At 40.9% G+C, this 16,525-nt stretch overlaps 1 protein-coding gene across 8 annotated transcripts in view; it reads right to left on the reverse strand.

Annotated features, from left to right (window-relative positions):
- The window catches only part of cfap74 (cilia and flagella associated protein 74), a 461,786-nt gene that overhangs the window by 203,564 nt on the left and 241,697 nt on the right, over positions 1-16,525 (reverse strand). For all 8 annotated transcript variants that reach the window (XR_012096720.1, XR_012096719.1, XM_073032445.1 and 5 more), the window contains 3 exons: positions 15,420-15,538; positions 8,979-9,045; positions 5,937-6,026 (listed from right to left, as the gene is read on the reverse strand). Coding sequence is in view for 6 of the 8 variants with exons in the window: in XM_073032445.1 (XP_072888546.1) it covers positions 5,937-6,026; positions 8,979-9,045; positions 15,420-15,538 (276 nt within the window). In the remaining 2 variants the exon portion in view is untranslated. The remainder of the gene's footprint in view (positions 1-5,936; positions 6,027-8,978; positions 9,046-15,419; positions 15,539-16,525) is intronic.

Consider the following 16,525-nt stretch of genomic DNA (forward strand, 5'->3'; position numbering starts at 1 on the left):
CTCCATTTAAATAATAGTCTGACATATAGTTCCTATTACCAAAATTCATTATCATACATTTCCCAACACTGTTTTCAATCTGCCACTTTCTTGCCCATTCTTCCAATTTAGACCATAAGACATAGGAGTAGATTTAGGCCATTAGGCACATCGAGTCTGCTCTGACATTTAATCATTGCTGATCCATTTTTCTTCCTCCTCAGCCCTACTTCCTGGCCTTCTCCCCATAACCTTTGATGCTGTATCCAATCAAAAACCTATCAATCGCTGCCTTAAATACACCAAACAACCTGGCCTCCATAGCTGCCTCTGGTAATAAGTTCCACAAATTCACCACCCTCTGGCTCAAGAAATTTCCCTGCATCTCTTAAGTCCTGCTTAGTCTAAGTGTTGATGCAATTGCATTGCTTCCTTAGCACTACGTACCCCTCCACCTATCTTTGTCTCATCCACAAACTTTGCCACAAAGCCGCCAATTCCATTATCTAAATCATTAACAAATTATGTGAAAATTAATGGTCCCAATACAGACCACTGAGGAACACCACTAGTCTCCGGCAACCGACCAGAAAATCCTCCTTTATTCCCATTCATTGCCTCCTGCCCGTCAGCCATTCCACTATCCATGTCAGTATCTTTCCTGTAATGCCATAGGATTTTATCTTGTTAAGTAGCCTTGCAAGGCATGTTATCAAATGCCTTCTGAAAATCCAAGTAAATGACATCCACTGCCTCTCCTTTGTCCTCACTGCTTGTTACTTCCTCGAAGAATTCTAACATATTTGTCAGGCAAGATTTCCCTTTGCAGAAACCATGCTGACTTTGACTTATTTTATCATTAGTCTCCAAGTACCCCAAAACCTCATGCTTAAGAATAGACTCCAACACTTACCCAACCCTGAAGTTAGGCTAACTGGCCTATAATTTCCTTTCCTTTTACCTTCCTTCCTTCTTAAAGAGTGGAGTGACATTTGCAATCTTCCAGCCCTCCGGGACCATGCCAGAATTAAGTGATTCTTAAAAGATCATGACCAATGCATCTGTTCAGTTTGCCTCGCACTTTTTCCTTTGTAATAGCAATGGCACTCACTTCTGCTCTCTGACACTCACAGACCCCTGGCACACTACTTGTGCCTTCCACAGTGAAGACTGATGCAAAGCACTCATTAAGTTCAACTGACATTTCTTTGTCCCCCACTACTACCTCACCAGCATCATTTTCCAGTGATCCAATATCAACAAACTTCATGACACATGCCAGTGATAATAAACCTGATTCTGATTTTGATTCCCATAATGGTTTTTTAAAAACCCTTGCAGTTTCTTAACTCCATCCACAAAAACACTATAATCACTCTTTCTAAAGATGTAAATCCATCTCTTATCAACAAAGCCACATCACCGCCTATGCCTTCATGCCTGTCCTTTCGATATAGAAGTATATCCTTTGATGTTAAGCTCCCAACTAAGGTCTTCTTTCAGCCACAACTCAGTGATGCCCACAACGTCATACTGACCAATCTCTAATTGTGCTAAGAATTTGTTTACCTTTTTCCGAATGCTATGTGTACTTAAATATGTGTTGCATTCTTCACCCTTTTGAATTTTGTCTGTGGTACAATTTAACTCCTTGCTCTGTCTTCATTTGTATCCAATGATTGAATTTTCCGTCCTTACATTCATGTTACATCCATCATCTACTTGTAAACCTGCTGGCTCATCCTCATCTCTATTATACTGCTTCCCATTTCCCTACCACATTAGTTTAAACCACTCCCAACAGATCTAGTAAACCTGCCCCCCGCTCCAATTCTTCAGCCACAGATTTATCTGTGACCTCATTCTATTCCTATTCTCACTGTCGTGTGATACAGGCAGCAATCCCGAGATTACTACCCTCGAGGTGCTGCTTCTCAGCTTCCTTCCTGTATTCTGTTTTCATGATCACCCCCTTTATCTACTAATGTCATTGGTACTAAAATGTACCATGACTTCTGGCTGCTCACTCTCCCTTTTCAAAGGGGTATAGAATAGTGCAGAGGGGTATAGAATGGTGTAGAGAGAGATTGCATGGAGTGATATAGGGAAGTAAGTATAGAGAGGCATAAATAGATATTGTGTGACATGGAGAGTATAGAAACATAAAGGGATACAGAGAGTTATAGAGTGGTATAGAATGTTATAGAGAGGTATAGAGTGCATAAAGATGCATAAAGAATAGAGAGGTATAGAGGTATACAGGGTATGAAGAGGCAGAGAGAAGATTACTGAGGAATAGAGAGGTACAGAGCGAGTACAGATGTAATGCTCTGTTTAAGATTTTTACTGCTAATGTTGTAGGGTATTTTATTTAGTAGCTTTCTGTAGAAGCAGTGTTTGGGTTTCAGCTAAAGGGGCTATGATGTTCAATTTAGGAATGTTGTGTCAGCCAATCAAGATGGTGGAGTTGGGAGAAGGTACTAGAGAAAGCTGGGCAGAGAGAGATTTGTGATGGACACTGGTAGGGTTTGTGGTCTTATTGGTGGGAAATGCAGGGAGAAGAAGATCAGAAGAGATGGCTGACAAACCTATTGCAATCTTTTGAGGAAATTACATGTAGGCTAGACAAGGGAGATGCAGTGGATGTTGTGTATTTGGATTTTCAGAAGGCCTTTGACAAAGTGCCGCACATAAAGATGCTAAACAAGATAAGAGCCCATGGAATTACAGGTAAGTTACATATGTGGATAGAGCGTTGGCTGATTGGCAGGAAACAGAGAGTGGGAATAAAGGGATTCCATTCTGGTTGGCTGCTGGTTACCAGTGGTGTTCTACAGGGGTCCGTGTTGGGGCTGCTTCTTTTTACATTGTATATCAACGATTTGGATTATGGAATAGATGGCTTTGTGGCTAAGTTTGCTGATGATACAAAGATAGGTGGAGGGGCTGGTAGTGCCGAGGAAACAGAGAGTCTGCAGAGAGACTTGGATAGATTGGGAGAATGGGCAAAGAAGTAGCAAATGAAATACAATGTTGGTAAGTGTATGGTCATGCACTTTGGTAGAAGAAATAAACGGGCAGACTATTATTTAAATGGTGAGAGAATTCAAAGTTCTGAAATGCAACGGGACTTGGGAGTCCTCATGCAAAATACTCTTAAGGTTAACCTCCAGGTTGAGTCGGTGGTGAAGAAGGCGAATGCAATGTTGGCATTCATTTCTAGAGGAAAAGAGTATAGGAGCAGGGATGTGATGTTGAGGCTCTATAAGGTACTGGTAAGACCTCACTTGGGGTACTATGTGCAGTTTTGGGCTCCTTATTTAAGAAAGGATGTGCTAACGTTGGCGAGGGTTCAGAGAAGATTCATTAGAATGATTCCAGGAATGAGAGGGTTAACATATGAGGAACGTTTGACCGCTCTTGGACTGTACTTCTTGGAGTTTAGAAGAATGAGGGGGGATCTCATAGAAACATTTTGAATGTTGAAAGGCATGGACAGAGTGGATGTGGCAAAGCTGTTTCCCATGGTGGGGGAGTCTAGTATGAGAGGACATGACTTAAGGATTGAAGGGCGCCCATTCAGAACAGAGATGAGAAGACATTTTTTTAGCTAGAGGGTGGTGAATCTGTGGAATTTGTTGTCACGGGCGGCAGTGGAGGTCAAGTCATTGGGTGTATTTAAGGCAGAGATTGATAGGTATCTGAGTAGCCAGGGCATCAAAGGTTATGGTGAGAAGGCAGGAGAGTGGGACTAAATGGGAGAATGGATCAGCTTATGATAAAATGGCGGAACAGACTCGATGGGCCGAAAGGCCAACTTCTGCTTCTTTGTCTTATGGTCTTATAGATTTGATCCAATGGGAAGACTGATTACAAGGAGTGCTTCATGAGTCAAAGGAGTCCAAAATGGGAAGTTCTACTGGTGATTGATGATGAGAATCAGTGCCATGATAATGGTCATTCCCAGCTTTTGGACAATATGAGCTCCAACAATGTGCAGATTTAGACTGGTTTAATTGTAATGGTCCCTTTTTATTTTTCTTTCCTCTTAATAACTGGTTGATGAAGCTGAAATTAGTAAATACACTTACTTTATAATTGTATGTGATGTACGATCAGTTATTTCTTACCAACAGATAATTGTGCATGGATAGTATTTACATAATATTCGCTCAAATAGTTGTTCCATTAATCGAAACATCCCAACTTTTCTGTTTGGTTGGACCTAACTCATACCAAACCTAGACATATATTGTTTAAGAAAGGTAGTCTTTTTACCCTCTGATTCTGGTACCTGTTAGCGGATCAAGCTAACAAGCCAAGTTTAAATAGGAGCTCGGTGAGGGGATGGGGTACATAGAGTCGAGAAGCGTGTAGACAGGCAAGGGACATGCGCAGAGAGAAGTATAGCATGTCTCAAGACGTATGGTATGGAGTGGTACAGAGACCCCTCCCCTCAAAGCTAGCCAATCAGAATCTTCCACTGTTAAACTGTTCAGTGTTTTGAACCAGCCAACCAGACCATGACGTTTAATCAATATTCAGTTGGACTCTGGAGGAGTACATAGCCAGCATTCTGAGGAGACAACACCCTCAACTGTGCACTGATGATGGCTTTTCAATTGGAGCCAAAATATCTGCAGACATTTTGCCAAGCTTGGTGATCAACCAAACTTCCATACAGTATAAGGAGGTAGAGTATAGAGAGGTATAGGTATTTATTTAATTTGTCATCGTGGTTAAAATAATGTAATTGACTGAAGGTCCTGTTCCTACACTATACTTCCTTTTGTTTGTCTGTTTTAAGCCCTTGGCTTCTTCTCACATACAGTAGATGACCCAGTGGATGCTCTAAGTAAGCAAATATACAGTTGTACTTCAAACTTCAGGGTTCTGGATGAGGGCTTCTCGGTGGTCAACCATTTTAATTCCTATCCCCATTCCTATTTCGACATGTTGGTCCACGGCCATTTCTACTGCCACGATGAGGCCACTCTCAAGTTGGAGGAGTGACACCTCATATTCATTTTGGGTAGCCTCAAACCTGATGGCATGAACAACAATTTCTTCAACTTCTGGCAATTTCTCCCCCCTCCACTTTCTCTCCTTTTCTATTCCCCATTCTGGCTCCCCTCACACCCCTTCTCTTCTCCCTGCCTGCCCGTTATGTCCCTCTGGTGCCCCTTCTCCTTCCCTTTCTCCCACGGTCCAGTCTCCTCTCCTGTCAGATTCCTTCTTCTTCAGCTCTTTACAATTTTCACCCATCATCTCCCATTTTCTTATTTCATCCCCCCTTCCCTACCCACCTGCTTCCCCCTCACCTGGTCTTACCCATCACCTGCCAACTTGTACTCTTTTCTCCCCTTAACCTTCCCCCATCCCCACCAGCGTCTATTCTGGCTTCTTCCCCCTTGCTTTCCACAACAAAGAGTCTCAGCCTAAATATTCAACTGTTTGTTCCCCTACATAGATGTTACCTGACTCACTGAGATTCTCCAGCATTTTGTTTGAGCTATTTTCCCCATTAACCCTTCCCTTCACACCCCCAACCACCACTACTTTATCATTTCCTGTCAGTCACCGTATGTACAGACACTCCTATGCCTAGCGTCACTTTATGGACATACAATCCATGTATCTAAGCTATCTTATGTATTTATATCTATTGTGTTTTTTTCGCTATTATTGTGTTCTTTATTTTATTGCGTTTTTTGGTGATGCATTAGATCTGGAGTAACAATTATTTAGTTCTCCTTTACACTAGTGTACTGGGAATGGCATTAAGCAAACTTGAATGTTGAATCTTCCAGTTAGATGCTGAGGGATCAAAACATTTAAGTGTATAAATACAGAACAGCCAAGTTTGTGTAACGTAATGCATGAAAAGTATCTGATTTAAATATGGATACAATAAATATAACATGACAAACAAGCAAATATTTTGTGCCAAAACTTACATCACATGCTTTCGTTGTACATTTAAGTGGGACAGTAAAGGATCCTGTTTGAGCCCGTAACATTATTTCTCCTTCAAGATCTTCATTTAGCTGAGTTCAAGCATAAAAGGAAACCTTACCTTTATCAAATTTTTTCTCCAGCAATTGCAACTCTAAAAACAGTTTTCTATTCCGCTCTTTAAACTTTCTTTTCTAACCTATGGCAGCCTGTTTTCACTATTAGTTATTTTTTCCTTGAACTCACCCAGTTGTCTGCTGAATTATGCAGGTACCCAACACACATAAAATGCTGGAGGAACTCAGTAAGTCAGGGAGCATCCATGGAAGGGGATGAACAGCTGACATTTCAGGCAGTTTCAGTCCTGATGAAGGATCGCAGCCTGAAACGTTGACTGTTCATTCATTTCCATAGATTCTGACTGACCTGTTGAGTTCCACCAGCATTCCATGGGTGTTGCTTCAGATTTACAGCATCTGCAGAATCTCATGTTAATACAAGTACCCATGTATTTCCCCAGTTAAATATATTAAAAGAAAAAAGATCAGCAATTTAAAGTGAATCTGTTATAGACTATGACTAAAGAAATTATACCAGAGAAGGAGGAAATGGCAGAGAAATCAAAAATTTGTTCTGTGCCAGTTACCTTGTCTGATAAGGTCAACTTCTCTGAAGCATAAAAAGTCTTTAAACTTGGGTTGTGAATTGCTTTGGAACATTGTAAGGATGTGTCATACAATAGAATAATTCAGGATGTGATAATTCATGAGTTTAAAGTGCATCTAATCACTAATTTGTTACTTGTATGTCCAAATGGAGACAGTCACTATCACAATTTAAAATTATTTTTTAAAATTCTAGAAATTATTTGAAACACTAACATACCTCATCATTTCCCTAAATGTTAGTTATGTGACTAATTCTATGTCTTCCAATATTTATTTGTTCTTTCTTTCAATGCTCTTATATACTGTATTTTTGGCCAAGATCATTTAACACATGCTAGATTGATCTAAAGTTAAAAGGTTGGCACAATATGGTGGGCCAAAATGCCTGTACTATGCTGTACTCTTCTATGTTCTATCATTTAACATACAGTATACGTAGCAGGCTAGTCACACATTTAGTAATTAAAGCAGAAATGAAAAATACTCCAAGGTAATTACAAAATATGGGAGATTAGTTTGAGGATCAAGGATCAATGTTATTCGCCATATACATTTACATGTATTAGGAATTTGGTGTGCTGTGTTGGTGTAACATAAAACAACATTCAACAGTTATAAAGAATAAAGAATTATATAAAAACAAAGACATATTGAATAAAATGTGCATAAATACATAAAACAGTATGTATTTACAATGTAAATAGCATTATAAAAAGAAATTTAAAGTGTTTGCTGTGCAGTTTAGTGACGGGGTAATAGATGGAGGGCGGGTGGGGAGGGTTAACTAGAATGATTGATCAAATTAACTGCCTGGGGAAAGAAATTTTTAAAATGCCATGATGTTTTTGTTAAGTCTGTCTCTAAATACTTTAAAGTCAAATCAGTAAAAAGAACCAAACCAACAATAATGGAGCATCCCTTCAAGAACTTATGTTCTTGTGAACATACATTCAAGCATAAACAAGAAAACATCTGCAGATGCTGGAAATCCAAGCGATACACAACACAAAATGCTGGAAGAACTCAGCAGGCCAGGCAGCATCTATGGAAAAAGAGTACAGGCGATGTTTCGGGCCGCGACCCTGATATGTGCTGAGTGGCCTGCTAAGCTCCTCCAGCATTTTGTGTGTGTTGCTGAACAAGCATTCAAGATCCAGTTTGTCAATATGATATAGATACTGAATACACACAATATTGTCACCATCTTATCACAAATTGCTGCAAGCTGCACAGTCTAAACACTTCAACAATATGTAACATACTGTGGTGAACTACATATACCTGTCTGATAGATAGAGATAGATAGATAGATACTTTATTCATCCCCATGGGGAAATTCAACTTTTTTCCAATGTCCCATACACTTGTTGTAGCAAAACTAATTACATACAATACTTAACTCAGTAAAAAATATGATATGCATCTAAATCACTATCTCAAAAAGCATTAATAATAGCTTTTAAAAAGTTCTTAAGTCCTGGCGGTAGAATTGTAAAGCCTAATGGCATTGGGGAGTATTGACCTCTGGACACGCCCCCCCCCCCCCCCCCTGCTGACTGCTCCTGTGGCTCCTCCCACAGACCACTGTATAAAGGCGATTGGAGGCACTGCTCCTCCCTCAGTCTCCAGGATGTTGTGTGATGGTATCTTGCTGCTGATAGTGCTCTCTTCCAGCTAATAAAAGCCTATCTCTCGCCTCATGTCTCCGAGAGTTATTGATGGTGCATCACATACTGATCTTCATAAATGTTGCTCAACCTGCTGAGTTCCTCCAGTGTTTCATGTGTGTTGCTCTAAATTTCCAGCATGTGCAAGAATCTCCAATTTTATGATTTACTGCACCATTGTGAAGTCTCCTCAAGGTATATTTACCTTGAAGAAATTTAAATCTCTTTGATTGGGAGTCGAGTGAGACCCTCTCTCACTGTCACCCCTCTGTGGTCCCTGCTGCCCACCTAATCTTCAATCATGTGCTTACCCAGCTCACTTCATCCTCTCTCCCCCTCCCACCCATCTTTCCCCTCACCTATCATCTTCTATCTTGTACTCCTTCCCCTCCTTCCACCTTCTTATTCTGGCTTTTCCCCACTTTTCCCAGTACTGAGGGAGAGTGAAATGTCGGCTGCTTATTCCCTTCCTTAGATAATGCCTGACCTGTTGAGTTCCTCCAGCATTTTGTGTGTTCCTTTGTGTTTATATATGTAATATGACTGATAATTTATGTGAATTTTTTTATTTGTGCCTTTTCTTGAGAAACGTTTGGAACCAACCCACAAAAGAGAATTAGTTGTCAACTTACCTGGAGAAATCATTCCAGCGTCTGATTTTACTGAGACTTCTGAATGCATTTTTGATCAGATATACATTTCTACTTACCATAGGTTTGAAAATTACTGTCATCTCACAGGACATACCAGCTGAAATTGGACCAGGAGGCTTGAATCTAGCAATAAAAATGTGATGAGTAGCAAGTGTTATTAGATATCTATACTCATATTAAGGATTAAAAATGTTAGTTAAAAGCCTATATTAAATACATTGCCTATAATAAGTACTCACCACCCCCCCATGGAAGTTTTAATGTTTCATTGTTTAACAACATTGAATCACAGTGGATTTAATTTGGCTTTTTTGACACTGATGAACAGAAAAGACTCATGTCAAAGTGAAAATGACTTTCTACAAATTGGTCTAAATTGATTACAATTATTAAACACAAAATAATTGATTGCATAATTACTCAGCCCCTTCAAATCAGTATTTAGTAGATGCACCTTTGGCAGCAATTATAGCCTTGAATCTATAATTGTTTAGGTCTCTATCAGCTTTGCACAAATGGACACTACAATTTTTCATCATTCTTCTTTACTAAACTGCTCAACCTTTTTCAGATTGCAGAGGGATCGTGAGTGAACAGCACTTTTCAAGTTCAGCCACAAATTCTCAGTTGGATTAAGGTCTGGACTCTGACTTGGCCACCCCAGGACATTAACTTTGTTGCTTTTAAGCCATTCCTGTGTAGCTTTGGCTTTATGCCAGGGGTAATTGTCTTGCTGGAAAACAAATCTCCCAAATTGCAGTTCTCTTGCAGACTGCATCAGATTTTCCTCCAGCATTTTCCTGTATTTCATTGCATTTATTTTACCCTCTACCTTCATGAGCCTTCTAGGGCCGGCCACAGTGAAGCATCCCCACAGCATGATGCAGCCACTATCATGCTTCACAGTAGCAATGGTGTGTTTTTGATGATGTGCCATGAAACATAGTATTTAGTCTGATAGCTAAAACGTTCAATTTTCCATCAGACCATAGAACCTCCAACTGACTTCAGAGTTTCCCATGTCTTCTCGCAGACTCTAGCTGAGATTACATGTGAGTATTTTTTCCAACAGTGGCTTTCTCTTTGCCACTCTCCCATAAAGCTGTGATTGGTGAAGCACCCAGGCAACATTCGTTTTATGTGCAGTCTCTCCCATCTCAGCCACTAAACCATGTAACTCCTCCAGAGTTGTCATTGGTCTCTTGGTGGCCTCCCTCACTAGTCCCCCTTCTTGCACAGTCACTCAGTTTTTGATGACAGCCTGTTCCAGGTAGATTTACAGGTGTGCTGTATTCTTTCCATTTCTTGATGATTGACTTAATAGTATTCCAATGGATATTCAGTGACTTGGAAACTTTCTTGTATCAATCTCCTGACTTGTGCTTTTCAATAAACATTTCACAAAGTTGCTTATAGTGTTCTTTTGTCTTCACGGTATAGATTTTGCCAGGATACTGACTCACCAGCAGCTGGACCTTTCACTGTGACCGTGCACAGGTGATATCCATTTAACTAATTATGTGACTTAGAACATTACAGCATATAAACAGGCCTTTTGGCCCTTCTTGGCTGTGCCGAACCAATTTTCTGCCTTGTCCCACTGATCTGCACCTGGAACCACATCCCTCCATACCCCTCTCATCTATGTACCTGTCCAAGTTTTTCTTAGATGTTAAAAGTGAGCCAGAATTCACCACTTCAACCACTATCTGCTCTGGTACTCTGGTTCCCATGCCCCTGCAAATCTAGTTTAAACCTTCCCCAGTAGCACTAGCAAACCTCCCTGCAAGGATATTGGTCCCCCCGTAGTTCAGGGGTAACCCGTCTCTCTTGTACAGGTCCCACCTGCCCCAGAAGAGGTCCCAATGATCCAAAAATCTGAAACCCTGCCCCCTACACCAGTTCCTCAGCCATGTCTTCATCCTCCAGAGCATCCTACACTTACTCTCACAGGCACGTGGCACAGGTAGCAATCCTGAGATCACTACCCTCAAGGTCCTGCTTTTTAACTTCCTACCAAGCTCTCTAAGCTCATTCTTCAGGACCTCCTCACTCTTTCTTCCTACATCATTGGTACCGAAGTGTACCATGACATCTGGCTGCTCATCCTCCTACTTCAGAATGCTGTGCACATGATCAGAGACATCCCTGACCCTGGCACCTGGGAGGCAACAAACCATCCAGGCGTCTCTGTCATGACCACAGAACCTCCTGTCTGTACCTCTAACTGTCGAATCCCCTTTCACTACCGCTCTCCTCTTCTTCCCCCCTCCCTTCTGCACTGCAGAACCAGACTCAGTGCCAGAGATCCGGCTGGCACAGCTTGTCCCAGGTAAGTCATCCCCAACAGCATCCAAATTGGTATACTTGTTGAGGGGAATGGCCACAGGGGTACCCTGCTCTGCCTGCCCTTTCCCCTTCCATCGCCTGACAGTAACCCAATTACCTGTGCCCTGCTCCTTTGGCGTAGCTACCTCCCTGAAACTACTATCTATAAACTCCTCATTCTCCCGAATTATCCGGAGGTCATCCAGCTCCTGCTCCAGTTCCCTAATGCAGTTTGTTAGAAGCTGCAGTTGGATGCACTACTTGCAGGTGTCGTTGACTTTCCACATCCTGCAAGAGGAGCATTCCAACATCCTGCCTGGTATTCTTTCTAAACTTACTAGTTAAAAAAGAAATCGAATGAGTAAAAAGAAACAACAACAACTTACTGGAACCTACCTTCACCTCTGCCTGTTTACGCCAAAGCCTGTTGAGCCAGCCATCCCACTCTGACTCAGTCCACTCCGACGATGGCCGCTTCGCTAGACAAAACTTCTTTTATAGTGCGCTAGCTGACCGGCTGTCTTCAGCTACTCCGCTCCCAATTGGTTGGGTGTTTAAAAAAACTGAAAAAGCCTCTCATTCTCAAACTCTGACTTCTAAAACTAATTGGCTGCACCAATGATGATTTGGTGTGTCATATTAAAGGGGTGAATACTTATGCAGTCAATTATTTTGTGTTTTACATTTACAATTATTTTAGATCACTTTGTAGAGATCTGTTTTCACTTTGACACAAAAGAATCTTCTTCTGTTGATCAGTGTCAAAAAAGCAAAACTAAATCTACTGTGATTCAATGTCGTAAAAACAATAAATCATGAAAACTTCCAAGGGGGGGTGGTGAATATTTTTATAGGCACTGTAATTGACATCAAGAAGAAAGCTGGACACTCCTGTTAACTTTCAGATTTCAATTAAATTATTTCCATAATGTAATGATGTACAAAAGATCATAGAACATAGAAGTTTACCAAACATTACAGGCCCTTCAGCCCACAATGTTGTACAGACCATGTAACCTACTCTACAGACTGCCTGGAATTCCCCCAGAACATAGCCCTCTATTTTTCTAAGTTCCATGTACCTGTCTAAGAGCCTCTTAAAAGACCCTATTGTACCCACTTCCATTAGTGCCGCCAGCAGTGCATTCCACGCACCCACCACTCTCTGTGTGAGACTTACCATTTATATTATATTCTGTCTTCAAATTGGACCTACCAATTGAAACTATTTGCTTTGACAATGCATCGCATCAGAAGTAGTGAACAACACAAACATGACATGAGAATTGAAATGTTCATGAATGAAATTTAAAAATCAGTACTTGTGGAATCACCTGCCTATCACCACCCCTTGTGCCCCTCCTCCATCCCTGTCTCCTATGGTCCACTCTCCCCTCCTGTCAGATTCTGTCTTCTTCAGTCCTTCACCTTTTTAGCTATCACCTCCCAGCTTCTTACTTCATTCACCCTCCCCCACCCACCTGACTTCACCTATCACCTTCTAACTTGTACTACTTCCCCTGCCCCAAACTTCATATTCTGGCATCTTCCCTCTTTATTTCCAGTCCTGATGAAGGGTTTTGGCCTGAAACATCCACAGTTTGTCATCCATCTCCAGAGATGCATCTGACCTGCTGAGTTCCTTCAGCATTTTGTGTGTGTTGCTCTGGAGTTCCAGCATCTTCAGAATCTCTTGGGCTTATGTACTTGCGAGTTCAGCTGGACTACTGTCATCTACAATAATGGCTTTATCCCATTGTTGGCATCTACACAATAGTTTCAGGTAATCAGATCAATAATACATTTAATGCCAGGATAAAGAGGTTGATTTTAATGTTCATATGAAGGTAAATAATTAAACTCAGCATTATTTTGTTTTGATGCCAACACATGCTGATGAAGACGCTCCACAGCAACACACACAAAGTGCTGGAGGAACTCAGTGGGGTGAAGGGACTCGATTCAACTGTTTATTCCCCTCCATAGAAGCAGCCTGACCTGAGTTCCTCCAGCATTTTGTGTGTGTTGTTACAGATGTCCATAAGATCACAAAACATAGGAGCAGAATTAGGTCATTTGACCCATTGTGTCTGCTCCGACATCCAATCATGGATGATCCTTTTCTCCCCTACTCAAACCCATTCCACAGCCTTCTCCCCATAGCCTTTGATGCCGTGTCCAATCAAAAGCCGATCAATCTCTGCCTTAAATACACCCAATGACCTGCCTCCCACACCAGCATGTGGTAACAAATTCCACAAATTCACCACTCTCTGGCTAAAGAAATTTCTCCACATCTCTGTTTTAAATGGATGCCCCTCTATCCTCAGGCTGTGCCTTCTTGTCCACCATGGGAAATGCCCTTTCCGCATGTACTCTGTGTAGGCCTTTCAATATTTGAAAGGTTTCATTGAGATCCCCCTCATACTTCTAGATTGAAGCAAGTACAGACACAAAGCCATCAAAGGTTCCCTGTATGATAAACTTTTCATTCCCAGAATCGTCCTTGTAAACCAGCATCTGTGGTCTTTTTATTTTAAGTTTAGGAAACACTCAGCAGGTCAGCAGCATCCAAGGAAAAGGAAGCAAAATTAACATTTCAGGTTGGGAACCCTTCATCCTTCTTGTTCTCAGTTTTAGAAACATAGAAAACCTATAGAACAAAACAGGCCCTTTGGCCCACAAAGCTGTGCCGAACATGTTGTTACCCTAGAAACTATCTAGGGTTACCCATGCCCTCTATTTTTCTGAGCTCCATGTACCTATCCAGAAGTCTCTTAAAAGACCCTATCGCATCCGCCTCCAACACTGTCGCCGGCAGCCCATTCAACGCATTCACTGCTCTCTGTGTAAAAAACTTACCCCTGACACCTCCTCCGTACCTACTTCCAAGCACCTTAAAACTATGCCCTCTCATGCTAGCCATTTCAGCCCTGGGAAAAAGCCTTTGGCTATCCACACAATCAATGCCTCTCATCATCTTATACACCTCTATCAGGTCACCACTCATCCTCCGTCACTCCAAGGAGAAAAGGCCAAGTTCACTCAACCTATTCTCATAAGGCATGCTCACCAATCCAGGCAACATCCTTGTAAATCTCCTCTGCACCCTTTCTATAGTTTCCACATCCTTCATGTAGTGAGGTGACCAGAACTGAGCACAGTACTCCAAGTGAGGTCTGATCAGGGTCCTATATAGCTGCAACATTACCTCTTGGCTCTTCAGCTCAGTCCCACGATTGATGAAGGCCATTGCACTGTATGCTTTCTTAACCATGAAGAATCTTCAACCCAAAATGTTAAATCTGTTTGGTTTTACTACAGATCTGCCTGCCATTGAAAGTTTCCAGTGTTTTCTGTTGCCAGTGTTTCCCGAAGCCTGGACTGACACCTTGCCCTACTGTCCTGTTTATTATTTATTGTAATGCAGGTACTGTTTTTGTGCACTTTATGCAGTCCAATGTAGGTCTGTAGTCTAGTATAGCTTTCTCTGTGTGTGTTTTTTTTATTACGTAGTTCAGTCTAGTTTTTTGTACTGTGTCATGTAAACCATGGTCCTGAAAAATGTTGTCTCATTTTTACTATGCACTGTACCAGTAGTTATGGTCAAAATGACAATAAAAGTTGACTTGACAACTTATTTTTATAGATTTCCATCATCTGCAGTTTTTTTCTAATATGCAGTATTTCCAACTGATAATAGGTTAAGGGACACCTGCCAGAAGTCAGCAGAGTTATTCTTTCACAGATTAGGTTTGGTCATCATTACCCACTGAGATCTTTTGAAATTGGATTAAAGTTTGAGACACATACTATAGAATAAAACAGTTCCATTACTGTTTAGGCTCAAAAATTATTTAATTTTAATTCTCTGCTTACTAGCAATGAAACATTCTCAGTAATTACACTCTACAGGTTAGTAGGTTAATTGGTCACATGGATTGTCCTGATAATAATATCTAAAACTGGTGTAATCCAAAAGGCATTACACACTACACAAAGGCATTAAACAGTTAATACTACACATATAAATCGATTTAAATCTTCAGAAAGCCACAATACTAAAAACTAAATAGTCCAAAAGTTCCTAGCAATTGACAAATGAGCATGCTTGGCTATTTCCATAAGTAAGGTTTTACCAGCTTGAGCTGAAAAAAAATAATACTCACTCAACCTCAATGAAGTCTTTCACGTGATCACTGATGTCAATCAGTTTACAGTAAGTGATACAGTATGAAGCATTTATCAGGTTTGCCTTTTTCTTATAAGTTTTCCCAATATCAAAGTTCTGAAACACAAAGCAGTTTACAGCAATAATAAGATAAGTACTATCTTACATTAATTAATCCTCTGCCTACCCTGTAACCCAAAAGAAAGCAGTGGCTCTATAGAACATCAGTAGGAGAAGCAAAAGGTATCTGAAATAAAAGCACAAGACATAAGAAAACACAAAGCTGCAGGTCCTTTTGCCTTTGGAAGGAAAGAGTTAATTTTGATTTCTCCTTGGTGCATATCATAATAAAATGGAAGTTCAAAGATAAAATGGTGTCAGTTTGGAATGTGGTAATGGCCTGTTTTCCCTCTTATTCACCAATGTTTTGTCTCTATTTTGAATGAACATCATTAAGATAAGATACTGATGAAGAATGTTTCCTCCTTACAGACCTGTAGTCTCCTTTTTCCTGAATTATGTGTCTGGGCTGAAGATCATAGGTGATAACGGGCAGCAGCTGGTACCACCAAAGGATGGAAAAGTACAGTGGTGATAATTATGTTAAGGGTCTAAAAAAGGGGCATTTTCTTTGCGCATTGGGAGAGTTTTGGTTTTAGGCTAGTGCTAGGAACTGGAGAAGGGAGGGAGGGAGAGGGAGAGGGAGAGGGAGAGGGAGAGGGAGAGGGAGAGGGAGAGGGAGAGGGAGAGGGAGAGGGAGAGGGAGAGAGAGAGAGAGAGAGCTCTGTGTAAAATTTGTTGGATATGTGGCCCCCCTGCAACATTGCAGAGATCGGCTTGTTCAGTGAATGATAAGCTTTATTTGATTTTTGTACTGCAACTACTGTAGACGTTTGTTTAATTTTCATTTGTGCTAGTATTGTTTTTGTGCAAGTCCACTTTTCTAGTGATTTTGAAAATGTATCAAGCATCTCCTTTGTTTGTGAATGTATACGTGAATACCCTGAGATGAATCACAAAAGAACACAGGATGAATTCTCAAATAATTTTCATTACAGTATTGTGTAAGGTGAAAGACAGGTTTCTGGATCTAACTATATCATC

The sequence above is a fragment of the Hemitrygon akajei genome, chromosome 29 (assembly GCF_048418815.1).
Source record: "Hemitrygon akajei chromosome 29, sHemAka1.3, whole genome shotgun sequence".
In the NCBI taxonomy this organism is placed as follows: domain Eukaryota; kingdom Metazoa; phylum Chordata; class Chondrichthyes; order Myliobatiformes; family Dasyatidae; genus Hemitrygon; species Hemitrygon akajei.